Source organism: Eimeria mitis, genomic scaffold (assembly GCF_000499745.2).
Source record: "Eimeria mitis Houghton genomic scaffold, Emh_scaff410, whole genome shotgun sequence".
NCBI lineage: Eukaryota > Apicomplexa > Conoidasida > Eucoccidiorida > Eimeriidae > Eimeria > Eimeria mitis.
This window is the reverse complement of record NW_013572428.1, coordinates 11,413-11,740: the sequence shown is the minus strand read 5'-3', so window position 1 is coordinate 11,740 and position 328 is coordinate 11,413. Positions and strand designations below refer to the sequence as shown.

At 54.3% G+C, this 328-nt stretch overlaps 1 protein-coding gene across 1 annotated transcript in view; it reads right to left on the bottom strand.

Moving 5' to 3' along the window:
* Positions 1–324, bottom strand: part of EMH_0011320 (uncharacterized protein) — a gene marked incomplete at both ends in the record, with an annotated part of 2,718 nt that extends 2,394 nt beyond the window's left edge. Inside the window, one exon of the mRNA XM_013499220.1 lies at positions 322–324. Within this exon, the coding sequence (XP_013354674.1) occupies positions 322–324 (3 nt within the window). The remainder of the gene's footprint in view (positions 1–321) is intronic.
* Between the last annotated feature and the right edge of the window lie 4 nt (positions 325–328).

The window sequence follows — 328 nt, the reverse complement described above, 5'->3', positions numbered from 1 at the left end:
AGCAGCAGCAGCAGCAGCAGCAGCAGCAGCAGCAGCAGCAGCAGCAGCAGCAGCAGCAGCAGTAGTAGTATCTTCACTTGCTGCAGCACTTGCTGCTGCTCTATTGCTTCTTGTCTATAAACAGCAGCATCAGCACCATCACCAGCAGCAGCACCATCAACAGCAGCAGCAGCAGCAGCAGCACCATAAACAGCAGCAGCAGCAGCAGCAGCAGCAGCAGCAGCAATACCTTCATTTGCTGCAGCACTTGCTGATGCTCTATTGCTTCTTGTCTATCAACAGCAGCAGCAGCACCATCATCAGCACCATCACCAGCAGCACCATCAGC